The 19,022-nt window shown below is 44.7% G+C and overlaps 1 protein-coding gene and 1 long non-coding RNA gene across 4 annotated transcripts in view; one reads left to right on the top strand and one right to left on the bottom strand.

Annotated features, from left to right (window-relative positions):
- Positions 1-19,022, top strand: part of cntn1 (contactin 1) — a 455,514-nt gene that overhangs the window by 418,131 nt on the left and 18,361 nt on the right. For 2 of the 3 annotated variants that reach the window (XM_033037676.1, XM_033037677.1), the window contains 2 exons: positions 1,385-1,544; positions 16,478-16,558. In XM_033037676.1, coding sequence (XP_032893567.1) covers positions 1,385-1,544; positions 16,478-16,558 — 241 coding nt within the window. The remainder of the gene's footprint in view (positions 1-1,384; positions 1,545-16,477; positions 16,559-19,022) is intronic. The other variant, XM_033037678.1, reaches the window with a different exon arrangement.
- LOC116983830 lies at positions 5,101-17,843 on the bottom strand. The gene is made up of 3 exons (XR_004414822.1): positions 17,781-17,843; positions 12,935-12,937; positions 5,101-5,112 (listed from the first exon to the last, which is right to left on the bottom strand). It is a non-coding gene; the product is annotated as an uncharacterized LOC116983830 (long non-coding RNA).

Raw genomic sequence — 19,022 nt, 5'->3', positions numbered from 1 at the left:
ATTTTTAATGAAAGTTATTTAGTTAGATGACCAAACAGCAAAGTAGCCTGAATGAAGTCAGTGGTCGAACACAGACTTGATGGGCCCAATATCCATTTGAAACTTCTATACACGCTCCGCATAACCAAAACTGTCACATTGCATCATCAGTACGCTTAGCTCTCTTACATTTGGCCCCCCAGCAACCAATGCGTTGATATAGGTTGTGATCTGCTGCGGCCCCAGGACTGATTCCTCCGGCATCTTCAAGTCACAGCCAACCACTGGAAAATATTCCGATTATTTTTACAGTCTGCTTTCTGTCTGGTAACCAATCCTTACTCCAACCCCCAATTCCATGGGCTCTAAATTTGTTTGATTACATTTGTGTGTCAGCTTATCTAAGGCCATCTGAAAGTCCAAATACAATCCCCCCATTTATCTATTCTGTAATGTATAACCTCAAACACAGATTTGGCAAACATAATTCCTTCTGCCGTTAATATTTCCCAAGCACTCTATTACTGCTCCATTAATAAGCGATTCTACGATTGTCACTGCTACCGATGTCAGGCTAACTGATTTGTGTTTTCTCCCTCCATAATTTCTGAAATATTTTCTTCCACTGTCTGAATCTCTGTCTTTTTCCCTTCAATTTTAAAGTATGTTTTTTAAGTTATGTTTTGAAAGCTATTCTTGAACTTTTCACTACTTTGTTAGACGGTGAGTTCCACTCCCAGCCACTTTAGCACTAAAATAGATTTATTTCCATGTGACCTTTGCCATTTTATTTGTGCTAATCACTTTATATCTTTCCCCTAATTATTGATCCTTGGCCTAGAAGACAGTTTCTTTGTATACATTTAATGTAAATTCTCCACGTTTTAAACGTTGTTTCTCCAAACTATCAAAATAACTATGATCCCTGGAACCAGCGCTCGTAAATATTTTCTGTATCTTCTCAGCTCTCCCAAAGCGTGGTGCCAAAAGTTGGACATCCTATATTTTATTTGGTGTAACACAATTTCCGTGATATTGCTATCCTCAAGCTCAGAACTGTAAAACGTTTATGATTAATCTGTTTTTTTACTCCCATAGATGTCTCTAAATAACACCGATCTTTCTGTTGCTGCCCTCACCTCAAAACATTATGTATTGTCCTTCCTCATTGTTCATTCCACCATGCATCACTTCACACTCGTTTAGCTTTAAATGTCATCTCTCGTGTGGCTATCCGTTCCACCCTTGCGGCATATTGCTATCTCCCTGAGACTTTTGGCAAGTAGGAACACTGAGCAGATTGTATATTAGGTTGCCACGGAAAGGAATCAACGGAGAAATACAAGAGGGTTATTTAATCTGTTTTGCAAAACATTGGATGAACATTTCCTCTACTTCGCTTCAGGTTCTGTACAGAAGAGACGGCACAGCAAACAATACACTCCTGCAAACCATCGGACACAATATAAACATACCCATTCTCGACGAGGGGGATTACATTGTGGAAGTAAGAGCCTACGGTGACGGAGGAGACGGAGCCATGGGTTCAATCATGATTTCCAAAAGTAAGTTGCTGGATCGTCCTTTATCAAGAAATTGATTGTGTGGTTACCTGATATGGTTATAGAAGGCTCAGAGAGCGCTAGACAAGCGATATGATCTTCCATTGCCCTTTTCCCCAACATGAGGAAGACGGTAATATGATATTAGTTGAGGGTGTGGCTAGTGGTGGATGGAAAATGAAATCTATGGCTCCATTCTTAAAAATGGCTTTGTTGTTCACATTTTTGATATTCCTGGATGTTAATTGGAAGTGTTGATTGATATAAAAATGATTTCTTCCTTGTCTCTACCATATGTAGATGTTTCATTTGCTTTGGCCATTTTTGCCTCATCCTACTGACATGATACAGCCTGCATTTACCATTTCTCTGCTGTTTAGAATCTTATTAACATCCTCGCAAGTCACCATTGTGCGAGGGAAAAGTGTGGATTATCTCCAGATTTTCCATATTGCTCATATTTCAGGCAAGTGAGGACAATCCATTGAAACTGGATGTCCTGGCACATGCTTCAGTAATCATGTTGAACCTCAAAGACATGTCAGAAGCATTATTTTGGCATAAGGAATTGAATCAGCTGTTGATCCATTTGGTTCACAATTCTGTTCAGCCACTGAATAAGATTATGGCTGATCTGTAATTCATCCCCTTTGTTGCCAGATCCTCTGGTTGCCATGTATCCTTCAATCTACCTTCAATATGCTCAAATACTGAGCATCCTGAGTGTTCCATCCCTTTACTTTTAGACTTTAGAGATATAGCATGGAAACAGGCCCTTCGGCCCATCGAGTCTTCATCAACCAGCGATCACTCATACACCTACACAATCCTACACACTAGGGAAAATTTACAATTTACAGAAGCCAATTAGCCTATGAAGCTGTATGTATTTGGAGTGTGGGATGAAACCGCAGCACACGGGGAAAACACACGCGGTCACGGGTAGAAAGTACATACTTCGTACGGACAGCACCTGTAGTCAGGATCAAACCTGGGTCTTTGGCGCTGTAAGGCAGCACCTCTACTACTGCGTCACTGTGCTATCCCTAGGACAATCCTTTACCTGGAGACTTTGACCCTTTTACACTCGACACTCTCTCAGTCAATTGCCTGTCTCAGTGAGATCACTTATTCTTTCCTACCCCCAGGGAGTATGGCCAATATTATTCAATCTCTCTCAAAAGAGCAATCTACACTTATCCCAGACTGATCAAAGAGAAACTGACAACATCCCTGTTTATCTGAGCATGGGCGGCATGGTGGCGCAGCAGTAGTGTTGCTGCCTTACAGCGCCAGAGACCCGGGTTCGAACCTGATTACAGGTGCTGCCTGTATGGAGTTTGCATGTTCTCCCCGTGACCGCTTGGGTTTTCCCCAGGTGCTCTTGTTTCCTCCCACACTCCAAAAGCATACAGGGTTGTAGATTAACCTTGCTTCGGTAAATATAGTAAATTGTCCGTGGTGTGTAGGATAGTCCTGGTGTATGGGGATCGCCGGGCCTGTTTCCCCGGTGTGTCTCTAAATGAAACTAACTAAAAGTTTCAGATAACTGCAGGAGCTGCAGGAAATGGAATACTGTAAAAACCTGCTTTTCTATCAATGTGCCATTTTCGGCTATAGCAATGAGGAACTGCAGATGTAAGTTTGCCAAGAAAAGACACAAAGCGTTGGAGTAATTCAACAGGTCAGGCAGCATCTCTAGAGAATAATGGATGGGATTTATATAGCGCCTTTCTAATACTCAAGGCGCTTTACATCGCATTATTCATTCACTCCTCAGTCACACTCGGTGGTGGTAAGCTACTTCTGTAGCCACAGCTGCCCTGGGGCAGACTGACGGAAGCGTGGCTGCCATTCTGCGCCTACGGCCCCTCCGACCACCACCAATCATTCACACACATTCACACACATTCACACACAGGCAAAGGTGGGTGAAGTGTCTTGCCCAAGGACACAACGACAGTATGCACTCCAAGCGGGATTCGAACCGGCTACCTTCCGGTCACCAGCCGAACACTTAACCCATTGTGTCATCTGTCGTCCAGAGAATGTGAATAGCTAATGTTTTGGGTCTAAAGGACCCTCCTGAAATGTCTCCCATCCATGTTCTCTGGGGATACTGTCTTACCCACTGAGTATCTCCAGCATTTTGTGTCTTTCCCTGTCAGTTTCAGCTACTGAGTCAAATCATTTTATTTCTCTAAGGTGTCTGTTTTGTTATAAATTCTTCATGCACTCAAATACAAGGCATTTAATTGTGCCTTTCTAACACTTTTGCAACAGTGACTGTTTAGCTCTCGCACTATCCCACTAGTAATATTGCGCTGGTCAAGTCCCTGCCTATCATGATCCACTTAGAACTGAGAGCAGTATAACACATGTCTCTGCTGACCATGAAGCCAAGTTGAACTCATCTTTTCTGCCTGCACATGTGCAATATCCCTCCAAACCCTGCATATTCGTGTGTCTATCGGAAAGCCTCTTAAATGACACCAACATCTCTGCTCCCACCCCACCCCCCCCCCCCTCCCCTCCCCCCGGCAGTGTGTTACACGCACCCACCACTCTCTGTGTAAAACATTTGTCCCGCACACCTTCCTCAAACGTCCCTCCTTTCACTTTAAGCCATGCCCTCTAGCACTTGACAGTTTTATCCTGGGAAAATGATTCTGACTGAATACCCAAACGATGCCCTTATTAATACACTCGTAATCTTATAAGTTTCATGATTGCGACATTTAAATTTACAGCCTAGCCTTTTCCACTCCACCCCACCCTCCTACCCTGCCAATTTCAGATTTATTGATATAAGAGTCTGTTAGTGAATTCACCAGGGCACTGAGCCAGGCCAATTTAGTTGGAGCCTACGCCAATTGATAAGCTCTCTTTTCCCTTAGACCTGGTGCCAGTGTCAATAAATCAAAATATTTTTCCCGCACTCCTTTCTAAGGGGCACATGGTGTGTTCAAACCTATGGCACTAGCTTGTGGCTGAGGCAGTAATCCCAAGATCAGGGACGGCACAGTGGCGCAGTGGTAGAGCTGCTGCCTCGCAGTGCCAGAGACCCTGGTTTGAGCCTGACCTCGGGTGTTCACTGTGTGGATTCTGCTCGTTCTCTCTGTGACTGCATGGTTTTCCTCCGATTTCCTCACACATTGCAAGGACATGCAGGTTTGTAGGTCAATTGGCCACTGTAAAATTGCCCCTAATGTGCAAGGAGTGGATGTTATAAAGATAGAGCATGGAAACGGGCTCTTCGGCCCACTGAGTTTTCACCAACCATCGATCACCTTTTCACCCTAGTGTGATCAATGATCAGCGTAGATTCGGTGGGCCGAAGGGCCTGTTTCCATGCAATATTTCTAAACTGAACTACTAGCCTCAGGGTTAAATCTGCTTTATTAGTCTTTAGCCTCAGTCCTCAAACTTTCTCACAAGAACCTCATTGACCCCTCACCACCAATAAGCATAAGTATAAGCTAAAGATAGACACAAAAAGCTGGAGTAACTCAGCAGGACAGGCAACATCTCTGGAGAGAAGGAATGGGTGATGTTTCGGGTCAAGACCCTTCTTCAGTCTGAAAGTCACGAGAGAGGGAAACGTGAGATGATGTAGAGAGATATAGAACTATGAATGAAAGATATGCAAAAAGGTAACGATGATTAAGGAAACAGGCCATTGTGAGCTGTTTGTTGGGTGAAAACAAGAAGCTGGTATGACTTGGGGCTGGGAGGGATGGAGAGAGGGAATGCTGGGGTTACTTGAAGTTAGAACATCAAAATTTATACAATTGGGTTGTCAGCTGTCCAAACGATATATAAGATGCTGTTCCTCCAATTTGCATTTCGCCTTACTCTGACAATGAAGGCCTAAGACGGAAAGGTCAGTGTGGGAATGGGAAGGAGAATGAAAGTGTTTAGCAACCGGGAGATCAGGTAGGTCCAGGCGGACTGAGCGAGGGTCCTTAAAAAACAAATAAGCTACTTGAGTGTTGGAACATGGGGCTCCTGCAGTGAGATAAATCTCAGATTTGGCACTGTGATTGAAAGCAGGTTCTTTCTTAGTAATTTGCTCTTTTTAAACCCCCCCCCCCCCTCCCAAGATATTCTCAACCCATGTATATCCTAGAACTCATCTCTCATTGTGCCATTTCAAATGATAATATTTCAGGCTGATGAGGACTTATATTTTCAGAAATGTGTGTTGTGTTTCACACTCACACATTCACTCACGTGTGTGGCTGCTCCCGAGGCCACTTTGCAATTTTATTCCATGTCATTTCCTCTAGATCTGCAAGGCCAACTAATTATTTTCAGCTACAGTTCGAGATCCATTCAGCTGTGTAAGCATTGCATTAGTGCAGCAACTGCCTTTTCGCACTGTGTTAATATGCACATCTGCAGCATCTTGTTACATTTCTGAAAATGGCTAATGCTGCTGCCAGGCAATTGAGATTCATTAATACAGTGGCCTTTTGAGATTTGCTTTCCGTCACCTTTTCTTGAACTTGGGATGCTCTTTATTTTTTCTAAAGTTTTGGCTCATTATTGTCACATGTACCAAGATACAGAAAAGTTTTTGTTCACATGCTATCCAATTAAATCATATGATACCATTCATGAATACAATCAAGCCAAATACGTAGAACAGGTTAAGAGATTAAGGGAATCGCGGGGAAATGGTCATGGAGGGAATGGATGGTGAAGTGAAAGTTTAGCCATGATTGTATCGAGGGGCAGGGTCGACATGTTGGTCTGAATTGCCCATTCCTACTTCATCTAGTTCTTAGCTTCTTGGGATTCCATTCGTCCCCGGAAAGAAAAATTGTCACTTTTCTATTTCTCCCCTTATTATCCATCACCCTTTCATCTTTCCTTGTTGAAGCTAGTCCTTTACAAGTCACTGCCTCAAAAACTTGCTCTGTGCTAAGAGTGCGCCTAAATATTTTCTGAAATAACTTTTTTAATGTTTTAATGAGGGATGAATTCTACATTGGATTTTCCAGTCAATTAGTATTTTTAAGAAAATGTCAGCTGGTCCATATTTTATTGTCTCCCAAGTGAAGGACAGATCCTCTTCTTGGCTAAGTTTGTACAACGTAAACCTGGAATTGATTGAAACCCTCATGCTCTAGCAGTGGTAAATGTGTGCTGGTGAGATAGTGGCCAGCACAATCAGTACAGATGGGTTAAATCAATGATATTATCAATACAAGCTTGCTGGAAAGAACTTGAGACTAATTTCACCCCTGGACTCCAGGGTTTTGTGTTCACTGTCTTATTCGCTACATTACAGGAAGGATGTGATAACATTAGAAATAGTGCAGAAGAGTTTTACCAAGATGTTTAGGAAGGAACTGCAAATGCTGGTTTACATAGAAGATAGACACAAAATGCTGGAGTAATTCAGTGGGTCAGGTAGCATAGAAACATAGAAAATAGGTGCAGGAGGAGGCCATTCGGCCCTTCGAGCCAGCACCGCCATTCATTGTGATCATGGCTGATCATCCCCTGCCTTCTCCCCATATCCCTCGATTCCACTAGCCCCTAGAGCTCCATCTAACTCTCTTAAATCCATCAAGTGATTTGGCCTCCACTGCCCTCTGTGGAAGGGAATTCCACAAATTCACAACTCTCTGGGTGAAAACATTTGTTCTCACCTCAGTCTTAAATGGCCTCCCCTTTATTCTAAGACTGTGGCCCCTGGTTCTGGACTCGCCCAACATTGGGAATATTTTTCCTGCATCGAGCTTGTCCAGTCCTTTTATCTTTGGAGAAAAGGAATAGGTGACGTTTTGGGTTGAGTTGAGTCTGAAGAAGGGTCTCGAGCCGAAACGTCACCTGTTCCTATTCTCCAGAGATGCTGGCTGACCCGCTGTGTTACTCCATCCTTCTGAGTCTATCTTCACCGGGATGTTGCCTTGATTGAGGAGCTTTACTTGTACGGAGTGCTTGAATAAGCTGGGTTTAATTTCACTGTAATGCAGAATTTTGAGGGGCTACCTTGCAAAGTTTTACATAATTATGAGGGACATAGATAGGTACAGGGGCAAGAATATTTTCTTCCTGGGGTGGGGGAGACTAAAACTAGAGAGCATGGGTTTAAGGGGAGAAGGCAGAAATGTTGATAGAGACAGATACAATTACAATGTTTAAAGGGTATTTAGACAGGTACTCGATATTTGTATTGATTTATTATTGTCACGTGTAGCGAGATACAGTACAAAATGTAGTTTGCGAGTTATCCAGTCAAATTATACTAGACATGAGTATAATCAAGCTATATGCAAGTACAATAGATAGCAAAGAGTGTAGAATATACTGTTACAGTGTTACAGTTACAGCGAAAGTGCAGATATTGAAAAGCACAAGGACCACAAAGAGGTAGTTAAAGAGATTGGAACTATACCCCCAGTGTATGAAGACCGTGACTACACTTGTAGCTTATGAAGATCCGGACCACAACCAAAGCTTTAGAAAGGTGCAGAAGGATACAGACCTACTGTGTGCATATGGGATTAACATACATCGGCATCAGGGTTGGCATAGATCAGGTGGGCCAAAGAACCATTTTTGTGATGTACAACTCGATGACTATTGTTTTGAATCTTAATGAGGAGTTACAGAGAAGATCATTTTAGTCATGCAGGCCGAATTTAGAAATGATGAATGGTGTTTGTTTTTTTTTGCATAGACCATGCACCATTCTGGCACAAGTGCAAGTAGCTTTGGTGTGGAGTTAGAGGGGCTGGGTTACAGTTCTAGCCATCCAACAGTACAGTGCTCTCTCGGCTCTGCCCACAAACGGTGTTGTTGTGTCATAACTCTACATGGGACCAAGAGATCCAACACCTTTATTTTGTAGTTGACTCCAGTGTTACTTCTCAAATCCTCATAAGCTCACACGTTCTAAGAGCAGAATTAGGCCATTCAGCCCATCAAGTCTACTCCGTCATTCAATCATGGTAGATCTATCTTTTCCTCTCAACCCCATTCTCTTCCCCATAACCCCTGAAGCTCCGTACTAATGAAGAATCTGCCAATCTCTGCCTTAAAAATATCCATTGATTTGGCCTCCACAATCGTCAGTGGCAATGAATACCACAGATTCACCACTCTGACTAGAAATTCCTCCTCATCTCCTTTCCAAATGTACGTCCTTTTATTCTGAGGCTATGGCCTTTGGTCCTAGACTCTCCCACTAGTGGAAAAACCTCTTCACATCCACTCTACCCAGGCCCTTCACTATTTGGTAAGTTTCAATGAGGTCACCCCTCATCCTTCTAAACTCCAGCGGGTACAGGCCGAGTGCCGTCAAATGCCCATCATATGTTAACCCAATTCTGATGTCTGTGTTTCCACCATTTATCTTGTCGGAGGGCGGAAATTAACATTGGGTTCAGCAGGACAAACATTACGTCAGTACACTTTTACTCTTTTCCCACCACTTGCACAGTCAAAAGGAAATCCTTCCAGATAAGTGAATGTTTTCAGGAGAGATAATCATTCCCATATGTTGGGTAAAAGGAGTTGTTGTTATCTTAATTGTAGCAACGTTTGTGTGGGCTGACAGCTATGATACTCTTTCCAACGGAGACTCTTGAAATTGTTTTACTCTGTATTGTTATTTATTTATCTTAAGTGAGGTCTTCTCCTGTCCGAAGAATCGCATTGAAGTTTGGAACACTTACTTTTGTTCACTGATCCTAGAATGGGCAGTGGAAGAACATTCAAATGGTGAAAGCAAATTGGATACATACTTGAAAAAGAAGGGCTTTCAGAGCTATGGGGAAGCAAAGTGGGACCATTTGAAATGCTCTTCTGACGGCATGAAGAGTAATATGTCATCTGCAGGTTGTGCATTATTCCATAGTAGTCATAGAGAACAAAGAGAAGAACGAGGAGCCCGACGTGGGTGGGCCGAGAGAGCCGCCGAGAACTAAGAGGGACTCGGAGGGGTAGGGGGGCAAGAAGGAAGAGGGACCATTGTGATTATATTGAATAGTTTATTAATTTTGTCGGTGCCCTTCACTTGGTGTCTCTTTGCATACTTGTGTATTGTATGCATAACAACAAATGTCCCTGTACCCAGTCCATGTGACAACAATGTATCAACCAGTCAATCATGTGAACAGCCCCCCCATGGCTGAACATGTCCTTGCTAACCGAGTTAGCATTCTGGGCTGGTCTCATTTGCCTTCAATTGGCCCCTATCCCTCTGAACCTTACCTATCCAGTACAATGCTCTGCACATTTGTGAGGTAAGCAAAAGTCAGCAAACGTTACCAGACTCATCTCAGCTGAGACTCTTCCCAGACTACCAAAGTTACACAGGGAAGATAGCAGCCAATTCACTAGAAATAACAAGCAGAACCACACTGGGGATTACAGGTCAGAAGCCCATGTCTTCAAAGGCTGGTGTCCCTAGACCATCACATTCCTGGTCATGTAAGGCAAATCTGTATCCCTGTGGTTTGGCACAGAGCCACACTTACAAAGACCCCCAGCATGTCATCTGATTTGTTTTTCTCTGGCTTCCTCCCTGTTGAATAACCAGTTCAGCATCAGTCAATACTTCAACTGCTGACTAAGCCAGGATTGGCATCATGCCATCTGTCCAAATGCCAGCAGTTTAAATCTGCTCTCCCATTTCCTGCATTTTATCACCCGGTTGTCTGTAAGGAGTAAGGATGGCTGTGTGTGTGTGCGTGTGTGTGTGCCGTGGGGGGGGGCGGAGCAAGGCGGAATTGGGGTGGAATGGCTTCTGCTTGAATAGTGTGCTGTATCTCTGCTGTATCTTCAAAGGGTTTTTTTTAGTTTCAAGGTTTCAAAGGTTTTTATTAGTCACATTCACATACACCGAGGTGTAATGAAGTGAAATGCTTTTAGCCATTTGGCAGTACACAAAAGAATACGGACATAACACCAATGAGAGTCTTAAACACAAAGAACATCCCCCCACAATGGCTCCCACCATGAGGGAAGGCACAAAGTCCAGTCCCCAACCCCAGTTCACCCATAGTCAGGCCTATTGAGGCCTCCACGGTTGCCTCTACGGAGGCCCGATGTTCCTGGCCGTTCTCGCCGGGTGATGGTGCTCCGGTGTCGGGGACACATGCTGTCTCCGCCGTCTCTGTTGTCATTGCATGCTTTACGACAATGGTATTTCAGATCTAAAATAGCTTAGACTGGCATCCTGAAAAAAGAACTCTCTCTCTCTCTCTCTCCCCCTCCCTCTCTCCCCCTCCCCCTTTCCCTCTCTCTCCCCTCCCCCACCTCTCCCCCTCCCCCTGTCGCTCCCTTCCCACTCTCTCTCCCCCTCTCTCCCTCTCTTATCTCTCTTCTCTCCCCTCTCTCTCTCTCTCTCCCTCCCCCTCTCCCCTCTCCCTCCGCCCTCTCCCTCTCCCTCTCCCTCTCCTCTCCTCTCCCTCTCCCTCCTCCTCTCCCTCTCCCTCTCCCGCTCCCTCTCCCGCTTCCCTCTCCCTCTTCACCTCTCCCTCTCCCCTCTCCTCTCTCCCTCTCGCCGCTCTAAGCCCGCTCTCCACTCATGGTCACCTCCCCTCTCCCGCCTCTCCCGCGTCCGACTCTCCAAGCTCCCCCTGCTCCCTTGCCTCCGTCTCTCTACTCAGTCTCAGCTCTCTCTCTCGGGCTCTCTCTTGTCTACTCTCATCTCTGTCGTGCTCTCCTCTCTCTCTCTCCCTCTCCTCCTCGCCTCTAACTTCTCCCTCGTCCCGCATCCGCTCTCCCTCTCCCTCTCCCTCTCCCTCTCCCTCTCCCTCTCCCTCTCCCTCTCCCTCTCCCTCTCCCTCACCCTCTCCCCCTCTCCCTCCCCCCCTCTCCCTCTCTCTCTCTCTCTCTCTCTGACTCCCTCCCTCTCTCCCTCCCTCCCCCCCCCCCTACTTCCACAGTGAGAGGCATGCACTGGGTTGCAATGAAAAAGAGGGCGCTCCGTTACCTCCATTCTTCACGCCACAAAATATTTACTTGCTTAACATAATATTAGTACTTTGGCATAACTCAGTACTTTCCATACTTTGATATGATAAGTGCTTGCACATGTAAACACCAATGAAGGAATATTTAATTCCAAGAACACATCTAGGATTTGGGCTTTTGCCGCTTTCTCGGGGATTTCAAATAAAACTACGCACTATACATAAACCTGTGAAGAAATTCAGTCACAAATGGCACAAGTTTTGACTGGCTGCAGAGCACCATACCTCCTTATCCCTCTCTACCTCTGCAGCTTTCAGCACATTTGACAACATATTTCTCCACTCTATCTGCCTTCTATCATGCAGCGGAGAAGGACTCAACCTCTAACTTTGAACTCTTCAGTCTCTTGCAATGGCATCCCTTCCTGCCTTCGTAATGTTACTTCTGAAAATCCTCAAGGACATCCTTTCCTCCCTTCTGTTTCTCAACCACATGCTGTACCTTGGAGGAATCACTTGATAATTCATCATGGAAAACGGAATAAGAACAGGCCCTTCGGTCCACAATGCGTACCCAGACATGATGCCAAGACCAACTCTTATCTGTCTGCATCAGATCTATATCCCTCTCTTCACTGCATATCTATCGAAAGACGTCTTAATTGCCACTATCGTATCTCCTCCATCACCATCACGTTCGTTCCCTGCACCCACCACTCTCTGTGTATAAACTTGTCCTGCACATCTCCTTTAAACTTGGCCCCTCACATTAAAACATCGATTTCTACGTATGTGAACGCCAGCCTGCATTACCTTCACCAGATCTCGTGACCCATTCACTGCCTCCGTGTTGTCGGATTGTGTGCCTAGTGTTGGATTCTTCTGTGCAAGGAAGTAGAGTCCTCCATTGGAAGCTGTTCAGTAAACCTTGTTTCCACTCCAGTGGCAGAATCCTCCCAATCTTCACTTTCCAATGGCATTTGCACATATTCTGAGTCTAGGCCCCAGCCCATTGCAAACTCATTCAATTAAGCCTAAAAGAGGAGAAAACAAAGGGCTACAGGCAATCAGTCTCTGGGATACAACACCGTCGTCCGTGCCAACAAGCTGCAAATGGTGGACCACTTCTCTTGGTTTCGTTTTTTTTCTTTTTATAGAGAAACAGCACTGAATCAGGGCCTTCGGCCCACAGAGTCCGCACCGACCAGCGTTCCCCACACACTAACACTATCCTACACGCACAAAGGGCAATTTACATGTACGTCTTTGGAGTGTGGGAGGAAACCGAACATCTTGGAGAAAACCCCACGCAGGTCACGGGGAGAAGGTAAAAACTCCGTACAGACAAGCACCCTTAGTCAGGATCAAACCCAGGTCCAAGGCAATAGCTCTACCGCCTTGCCACCATGTCTCGGGCCCTACCTCATGACAATGGAACATCTACATGATGAAATTCACCATCTCCCTCAGTACACCAGCACAGTTTTTGTTCATCAAAGATCGGCTCAAACCCAGCAGTGGTTCCTAACCTCCTATATGCTTTTGAAACTTGGCGTACCTACAGCAAGCACCTCAAAGCTTGGGAGAGATATGATCAGTGCTAGCCCTGCAACATTCTCCAAATGCACTGGGATGTAAAGTGAACTAATACCAGTGTTCTCTTCCAGGCCACCATTCCCAGCACTGGGGCATCAATTATATTCAATCGTCTACATCAGGCAGGCTGTGTTGTTTGCCTGTCAGACCTGCCAAAGGCATTTGTCCCACCTGTGGCACAGTCATTCCCCACAAGCTGCATCAGTCACCTGAGGATTCAAAGAACTGGAATGGCAGCGAGCCATCCTCAATCACAAGGGACTGTTTAGGAAGATAGACACAAAATGCTGCAGTAACTCAGCGGGGCAGGCAGCATCTCTTGACAGAAGGAATGAGACCCTTGTTCAGACTAAGAACCAGATAGAAGACACTGAGATAAGGAAGTGTAAGGTGTGAAAACGAGACATCAAAAGAGATGTTAATCAAGGACAATACAGAATAGATCATTGTTAGCTAGGAGAAGGTGATAACAAAGCAAACAGAGATAAAATGTAATCTGGGGGACAGTCAGACTGGTCGGGGAACAGGGAAGGGGGAGGGATCGAGAGAGAGGGAAAGCAAGTGTTACTCGAAGTTAGAGAAGTCAATATTCATACCGCTGGGGTGTAAGCTGCCCCTGTGGAATATGAGGTGCTGTTCCTCCAATTTACGCTGGCAATGGAGGAGGCCCAGGACCGAAAGGTCAGTGTGGAACTGGGAGGGGGAGTTAAAGTGTTTAGTAACCGGGAGATCAGATAGGTTTAGGGGACCTCCAGAGCTTGATTAAAGTCACAGTGTGTCTGAAATATACTGTGAAATATACCAACCAAATAACCCTGGCATTCCCTCTCTCTCCATCCCTCCCCCACCCAAGTCGCACAAGCTCCTTGTTTTCCCCCAACAACCAACAAACAATGGCCTGTTCCTTTATTATCATTACTTTTTTGCGTATCTTTTACTCATTTGTTCTGTATCTCTACATCATCGTCTATATCTCTCGTTTCCCTTTCCCGTGACTTTCAGTCTGAAGAAGGGTCGCGACCCGAAACGTCATCCATTCCTTCTCTCCAGAGATGCTGCCTGTCCCGCTGAGTTACTCCAGCTTTTTGTGTCTATCTTTGAGATATACTGTTGATGGATTTCTCCAACATTTCAGTCAACTGCTGCCATTGAGGCATGAAGTTGTACACTCGCTGTTGTACGATCCCCTTGTGTGCCGTTTCTGAGAAGTTAATGTGAAAGGTGCACTCGGAGGGGAAATGCTGAGAATGAGACACAGATCTAAAAAAAGACAGCGCTTAATGGCAAGAGTTGGCTGGGGATTTACTAGAGCGATACATCAAAGTTGGTGTCATTTTCAAACCGCAATAAGAGAGCTGGAATATCTGAGCAGGCTATAATTTATTGAACATGTATATGTGTAGACAATAACCCTCAATACTGATGTCCTCTGGGCGCCAATCAGCTGTCTTATCATTCTGACATTTTCACCTTAACATCCACCTCCCCCCTGTATTCCCATTCCATCGCATTCTTTCCTAACTCTCCATCCTGTCCCTTCCCACTGTCCTCCCCCCACCCACCCACACCCACCCCCACCCAAGATCTTCCTTATTCCACCAACCCAATGTCTTCTCAAGATTCTGCCCACCACAAGAACGTTTGCACTCCCCCATAATCTGCAGACTGATGGTTTCCTCAGTTTGCAACGCTGGAGTGGTGCTACTCAACAACCAACTGTTCCACTGCTCTGTGTCTTGTACCTACTTTCGGGCCTCTGGCAAATCGAGCACAGGTCATCCCACTCCTAAACTAAGCGAAGGTCGGGGCCCTTCTTTAGTGAACGTAGGGAGGTGTGAAGAGCTGGAAGTGAGACATATCCAAGACCTATCAGGACTGGCCACAAATGACCTCGGGTAGGATGGTGCCTGGTAACCCCATTGTTGGCTGGGGAATGAGGAATGTTGGTATGAGGAAAACAATGTAAAACGGCCAGGGGGGAAGAAATGGGCAAAGGGGGAGGGGAGGGGAATGTAAGTAGAAGTTACTTAAAATTCCAGAATTTGCGTTGCTACTGCTGGGTTGTAAGCTACCCAAGCACCCATGCACCTTTTAAGACCAAGCATAATTTCTTACTCCAAACATCACTCATTTCTCCTCATCCTTCAGAAAGCCCCTTGTTTGACTTTCTGTGCAGCCTGAATGCCTCTTTATTTTGTCCCCACTATGCTGTCGCAAGTACTCAGGATCATAGACTTGCCATTCAAACCTTTGACTACTCTTGAAGCGCTTTAATAATGGGGCGGCATAGTGGGTACAGCGGCAGAGTTGATGTCAAGCAGCGCCAGAAATCGGGTTCAATCCTGACTATGTGTACTGTGTGTACGGGGATTGTACGTTCTCCCTGTGGCCGCGTGGATTTTCTCCAGTACTCTGGTTTCCTCCCACAAAGATATGCAAGTTTGTAGGTTAATTTGCCTCGATAAATTGTCCCTGGTGCAGAGGATAGAACTGGTGTATGGGTGATTGCTGGTCCATGCGGACTCAGTGGGCCTGTTTCCACGCTGTATCTCTAAACTAAACTTTAACAAGTTGCTCATTATTTAAAGTCTTCTGAGATATAACCACAATTATATTATTCACCCTATTGGTGGTGTAGTTAGAGTGCAATGATAATTGAAGCAAAACCTTTGATAAGTAACGCCCATTTTCCAAATCATTCTGAATGAAAACAACACTCTAATATAATGGGACAAAGAGTGGAACATTGAGTTTCGATGTTGGAGTCGGCATTAATTGATGGTGGGACAATGCAACACTGTAGTGACCCAGGAGTTGTCCACTGCATCAGCATGCGCTTTGAAGAAGGGGGTAAAGAAATGCAATATGATTGGGAATGGATGAAGGTGGGAGTGGAACAATGGTATTAGTTTAACTGGCCCAGAGCCCAGTACGCCCGTAAACTGGTGGGAGATGCAAAAGAGCACCAACCTAACCTAAAAGTCTCATATGAAAATAAGACATAGGTGCAGAATTAAGCCACTTGGCCTATTGAGTCTGCTCTGCCATCGATCATGGCTGATCTATGTTTCCCTCTCAAACCCTTGCCTTATCCCCTTAACTATTGACACCCTTACCAATCAAGAACTTATCAATCTCCGCTTTAAAAATACCCAATGACTTGGCCTCTGTGACAATGACTTCCATAGACGGCTGTGGGTTTTCAAAAGGGAAGAGAATCTGTAATGAAACATGGAGTGTTGTATGTTGAAGAATGATTGTTGGAGCAGCTCTTAGGCACGTGGTGGGCTGATTGCTCCATTGAAACTGAGAAGAAATTTTTTTTTTGATGATAAAGATATATCTATTTTGGTGCAAAAAAGCTGAAAGGACTTTACTTTTAATATAAAATTCCCATTTTTCTAGGCAATTTGCCCCTGGACTCCCTAACAAATGAACCGTCTATTTTGTGCTACCTGCCTTTCGGCTTCCCACTGGGCCTTTCAGGTATCTGCATTTCATTACCTCCATTAACTATAAAGGACTGTCATGCCAGTCTTTCCTCCTTAAGACTTGGGTACAAAGACACCCCCCATGAAGAGGAAGCTTACTATGGATTTGGCAGCAAGCACTTCCACATTCCCCACTCACCCATGCATTTGGTCCACCCCAGGTCAAATACTGCAGAGGAATCTCCTTCCTCAGTTATGCATGTCCAGTCTTAACACTGGGAAGCCAACAGGATGATTCATTTCCACATCCAGACATTTCTTGATTTGTCCACCCAATGGGCAGTAGGATTTGCTATTTCTGCCAACTGTAACTCGTCCCATGTTCAAGATTACTAATTTAAACCAACTCACAAAACTTGTTTATGACCACAACCAACCACAATGGCTGAGGATGTACTAGTTACAAACATCAGCATTCAATGTAACGATATAGATTATAAAGACAGATTCTTGATTAGTAAGGTGTCAGGGGTTATGGGGAGAAGGCTGGAGAATGGGGGTGAGAGGGAAAGATAGATTATCCATGATTGAATGACAAAGTAGACGATGGGCTGAGTGGCCTAATTCTATTCCTATAATAACTTATGAACGTACATAGTAATTAACATTGACTATAGTCATATCTGTGTCTTGGAATCTCCATGGGCACCTTTTGGTCACTAGCCTGCTCTCTTTTCCTCCTGCTATGTCCTGGTAATTCAGCTCCTCTTTCATCGTTGCTGCTCTTGGACGCCACACTTTTATATATTTTGTATCGTTGATCTTACCTGGAAGCCAGCAGTTTCCTGAGCGCTCTCATCCCTTTTCATTTGTTAAACATTTTTTATTGTATTATTTTTCCCGTTTTCTTCTCTTGCATGTTGAGCTCTTTCATATCTTCCTTATTTGCTCTTGCACAGTCTGAGCTGTTATTTGAAGTGTAATTATCACTGTAATTATCTCTGATTCTCAGACAAATGTCATGTAGTGTACTGGGGGGCTCGTTAACTCTGCTGTATCTGCACCAACTATCAGGTTTCCATTCACGCTTATCCAACATTAATCCCAGTTTTTATTCCCCCTCAAACCTCTGTCAATTCTCCTCCTCCCTTCCCTGATTCTACATCTGCATTTGGGGGAATATACAGTGCTCAATTAACCAAAATGATCGAACGACAATGATCCCAGGAATGACTGGGTTAACATATGATGAGCATTTAACTCCACTGGGTCTGTACTTACTGGAGTTTGGAACGGTGAGGGGGGACCTTATTGAAACTAATGAATAGTAAAAGGTCTAGACAGAGTGGATGTGAAGACGCTGTTTCCACTAGTGGGAGAGTAAAAGGTCGTACCTTTAGAAAGGAGATGAGGAGGAATTTCTTTAGTCAGAGGTAGTAAATCTGTGGACATCATTGCCACAGAAGGCTATGGAGGCCAAGTCAATAAATATTTTTAAAACAGAGATTGATAGATTGATAGAGTCTGAAGAAGGGTTTCGGCCCGAAACATTGCCTATTTCCTTCGCTCCATAGATGCTGCTGCACCCGCTGAGTTTCTCCAGCATTTTTGTGTACCTATTGATAGATTCTTGATTAGTACGGGTGTCAGGGGTTACGGGGAGAATGGGCTTGAGAAGGAAAGATAGATGAGCCATGATTGATTGGCGGAGTAAACATGATGGGCTGAATGGCTAAATTCTGCTCCTATAACTTATGAACCCACCACCCAACATGTATTTGGGATGGGGGAGGAAACCGTAGCCTATGGATACCCAGCAAGAACTTGCAAACCACAGACAGCGGGCAGGGTCAGGATCGAAACTGGATTGCTGGAGCTGTGAGGCAGCAGCACCCAAAGCTGCAAACCTCTGAACAAAAAGCTGGAGTAACTCAGCGGACAGGTAGTATCTATGGAAAGAAGGAACGCCACCCATTCCTTCTCTCCAGAGATGCTGCCTGTCCCACTGAGTTACTCCAGCTTTTTGTGTCTTTCTTCAGTTTAAACCAGCATCTTCAGTTCACTTCCTACACAGCCTCTGAACCAAGATGCTTTCTGCTTTAGTGAAGCAGTGCTTTAGATGTTTTAATTTCTCTACTTTGCTATTTCTATCTGATAAACATGGTCCCGTCCCTGGTTTACTTGTTTACTGAATGTGGGCAATCATGAAGCAAGTCCCCCTTGACCCCGAGGAACATCCAGAGAGGGGAAGTTACTTCTTTCCAGTCGAGTACTTCATACCGACTTTCTTGGTAGATTGAAAACTCCTATTCCCTCCCAGGTTATCTGTCTGCTTCTGACATAATAGCACAGTTTACACTAGTGCCTTGACCTTCACAGTCTGCAAGTCTTAAACAGAATTCTGCTTCAGCACATTCCTGCCATTTAGCATGCCCAACATGCATTGTTGCTCAACCACACATCATATTAATGGTGAATTATTTCAGCAATCTTGACAGTCCTGCTCCATTGCAGCAAAC

The sequence above is a fragment of the Amblyraja radiata genome, chromosome 19 (genome assembly GCF_010909765.2).
Source record: "Amblyraja radiata isolate CabotCenter1 chromosome 19, sAmbRad1.1.pri, whole genome shotgun sequence".
Taxonomy (NCBI): Eukaryota; Metazoa; Chordata; class Chondrichthyes; order Rajiformes; family Rajidae; genus Amblyraja; species Amblyraja radiata.
The sequence above is the reverse complement of the archived record's forward strand: the minus strand, read 5'-3'. Positions and strand labels throughout refer to the sequence as shown.